At 51.8% G+C, this 2,803-nt stretch overlaps 1 protein-coding gene and 1 long non-coding RNA gene across 2 annotated transcripts in view; one reads left to right on the forward strand and one right to left on the reverse strand.

Moving 5' to 3' along the window:
• Positions 1 to 844, forward strand: part of RPL38 (ribosomal protein L38) — a 2,870-nt gene extending 2,026 nt beyond the window's left edge. The window contains exons 3-4 of the mRNA XM_012002190.1: positions 192 to 314; positions 773 to 844. Of these exons, the coding sequence (XP_011857580.1) occupies positions 192 to 314; positions 773 to 798 (149 nt within the window). The 3' untranslated portion in view covers positions 799 to 844. The remainder of the gene's footprint in view (positions 1 to 191; positions 315 to 772) is intronic.
• A 754-nt stretch (positions 845 to 1,598) lies between these two features.
• Positions 1,599 to 2,803, reverse strand: part of LOC105533513 — a 13,016-nt gene continuing 11,811 nt past the window's right edge. The window contains exon 2 of the long non-coding RNA XR_001005128.1: positions 1,599 to 2,589. This is a non-coding gene — a long non-coding RNA (uncharacterized LOC105533513). The remainder of the gene's footprint in view (positions 2,590 to 2,803) is intronic.

The raw sequence follows: 2,803 nt of genomic DNA on the forward strand, positions 1-2,803 counted from the left end.
AGTGTACCCAATAAAAGTTCGAAGTTGCAGGAATGGGTAATAGTGTTTTCTGTTTGTGCAGAGGGGCAGTGCTGGAGGTGGGTGCTGACTGTCCCTTGCGTGCTGCTTACTGCTTGAGTGTATTTGCATGTGGACTGAGTCACATTTGTTTTTTGTGATACAATTTAATTCCTGATTCTGGTCTCCGGTAGCTGTCAAGATCAAGAAAAATAAGGACAATGTGAAGTTTAAAGTTCGATGTAGCAGATACCTTTACACCCTGGTCATCACGGACAAAGAGAAGGCAGAGAAACTGAAGCAGTCCCTGCCCCCTGGTGAGTGAGCCTGAAGTCACTTCAGGGGCGGGTGGGGTTTGGGAGGTTGCTGTGTGTGGCCGTCTTGTATCTTGTTTTGAATCCCTCCCAGATTTCAGGGCCCATTTTATGGTCTTAAGAATCTGCTCTTGCTCTTGGGAGTGTGAGGAATAGTTGTGATTCTCAGATTATATACAGTAGCAGAAATCCTTTCCTTAGCCAAAAGAGAGGTTAGAGCTCATTTAGTGCTGTTCATGTCCTTCGAGGCTGGTGCTGGTACTGATAATCCCCATTTTTTACAGGGAACAGATTGAATATAATAGACCAAGTCGTTTTATCAGACACTAAACCAAAACTTCCCTGGTGGATCTAATTTCTGAACCTTGTGTGCTCTCTTTAGCTTAAGTACAAAATCTAGACAAGCAGCAGCAACTCAGATGTGTCTTCTGGATGGCTTACTTTTGTCTCTTTTCCTCTAGGTTTGGCAGTGAAGGAACTGAAATGAACCAGACACACTGATTTGAAGTGTATTAAAATACTAAAAATCCTAAGTGTCTTTCGTCTTTGAGGATGGGAAAGGAAAATATGCTACCTGGTAGTGGCTTCTGGTGGGAACAGGACACGGGTCCTGTTGCTGCCTCCCTGCATCCTGATCTTTTTTTGAGATGGAGTCTTGCTCTGCCGCCCAGGCTGGAGCACAGTGACACGATCTCAGCTCACTACCACCTCCGCCTCCTGGGTTCAAGCGATTCTCCTGCCTCAGCCTCCCGAGTAGCTGGGATTATAGGCATGCATCACCACACCAAGCTGATTTTTGTGTTTTTAGTAGAGACAGGGTTTCACTGCCCACCTCAGCCTCCCAGAGTGCTGGGATTACAGGCATGAGCCCCCGTGCCCAGCGCATCCCTAATCTTGAACATGATCTCAGTGGGCAAATGAGGCCATCTGTTTTCAGCCCAAGTTTGAAAATAAGGAGATGTGGGGAGGCCGTGATGTTTCGAAACAGCACGTGGGGTTAAACATACTGGCAGATGTGGGAGCGACGGTGGGGCATGCCGTTCAAACAGGTCCCAAAATGGGGGCAACATGGTGTAGCACATCTGCCACTCGCTAACTTGACTGACTGGAAGAAATGACTACACTTTTGCCCGTTTCCTCAGTTGCAAAACAGCCACATTCACACCTCTTTCACTGGCTTGCTGTAAGGGTACTGGGATGTGGGGGGACACGGTGGAGGGAGGTGCACGGGTCGGAGTGGCCACCAGGTGGTGCTGTGCCACAGCGGACAGCCCCACTGGAACTGAGTCTGCCTTTTAAAGTGTGGTGTACAGTGCACTTGGTATTGTGTTAGGCATTTAAACGCACTCAGGTTGTGAGGTGTAAGTGCCAGTCTTTGAATATCTGTAGGGACTGTGAGGGGGTGAGGTGGTTTTGAGTCTGGTTGGGGGTCTTGTTTCCTCTGGGAGAGGGTGGGTACGTCGGCCCTCAGCCCCAGGTGTGGCACTGTGGGCAACTTTCAGCCTTCCCCATTCTGTAAACATTTCAGATTCCCAAGGAAGAGTGAGTGTTTACCACGTGGGTTTTCTTTGTTCCCAGCACATCCTCCAGAGATTCGTCCCAGCTCCTAGGAGACAGGCCATGAAGGGGTGTGTCCAGCCTTGTGTAGAGAAGGCCGCCTTTCATACAGTGCCTCCCAGCCCTGGCTTGTGACTCAGAGTCATCTGGGGCCCGTGGCCAGGGCTGACTGGAGGTTGTGATTGCAGTGGTCTGGGGCATAGGTGTGTTTCCAAGCTCTCAGGTGGACACTGCCTTGCTGGGGCTTCAGCAAGGCCCTAAGTGCTGCGTAACAGGTGAATGAGGGGGGCGGGGATGGACTACAGCTGCTGGTTTGCTGACTTCTGCAACTCCCTGCTGAGCCTCTGGGAGGTCTGTCCCTGTTCTGGCTCAGCTTTTTGACACCTCTCTGGGTCAGCAGGCCTCCGGGGAAGCAGCTAGAATGGTCGTTGTCTGGCTGGGGGCAGGTGGGCTGAGCAGGTTTGGATATTCCAGGCTGCATTCCGGTGGCTGTGGGAATAGCCCTGAGGGAGAGCCTTCACAGTTTTTTTCTTCCAGTGCCATGTGCAGGCCTCCAGCCTCCTGGGGCTCCCCTGTACTGGGTTCAAAGTCAGTCCTCTGTGACCACCCACTGCCTAGGAGGCAGGCCCTTCCCACTTGGGGGGCCTCTGAGGGCAGGGGCTATAAAGGCCATTACCAGAGCCCTACCCGAAGAGTCCACTTTCCCCAGCAACTGCAGGGACTGAGTCAAGAGACCAAGACCTTTTAAAATGAGGTTTTCACCCAAAGAAGTTCCCTCCCCTGCCACAGTCTCCAAGCTGATCGTCTGGCTTCTGCAGTTCTCCGGCTCCCCTCTCGTGTTCTGGAACTTTCTTGCTTCCCCTTCCACCGGTCCTAGTCCCTGATCTCACAGGGTCCTGTTCCCTCTGCACAGAGGCCTCCCCCAGCACCTCCCT

Source organism: Mandrillus leucophaeus, unplaced genomic scaffold, assembly GCF_000951045.1.
Source record: "Mandrillus leucophaeus isolate KB7577 unplaced genomic scaffold, Mleu.le_1.0 Scaffold1, whole genome shotgun sequence".
NCBI classification, from domain to species: Eukaryota; Metazoa; Chordata; class Mammalia; order Primates; family Cercopithecidae; genus Mandrillus; species Mandrillus leucophaeus.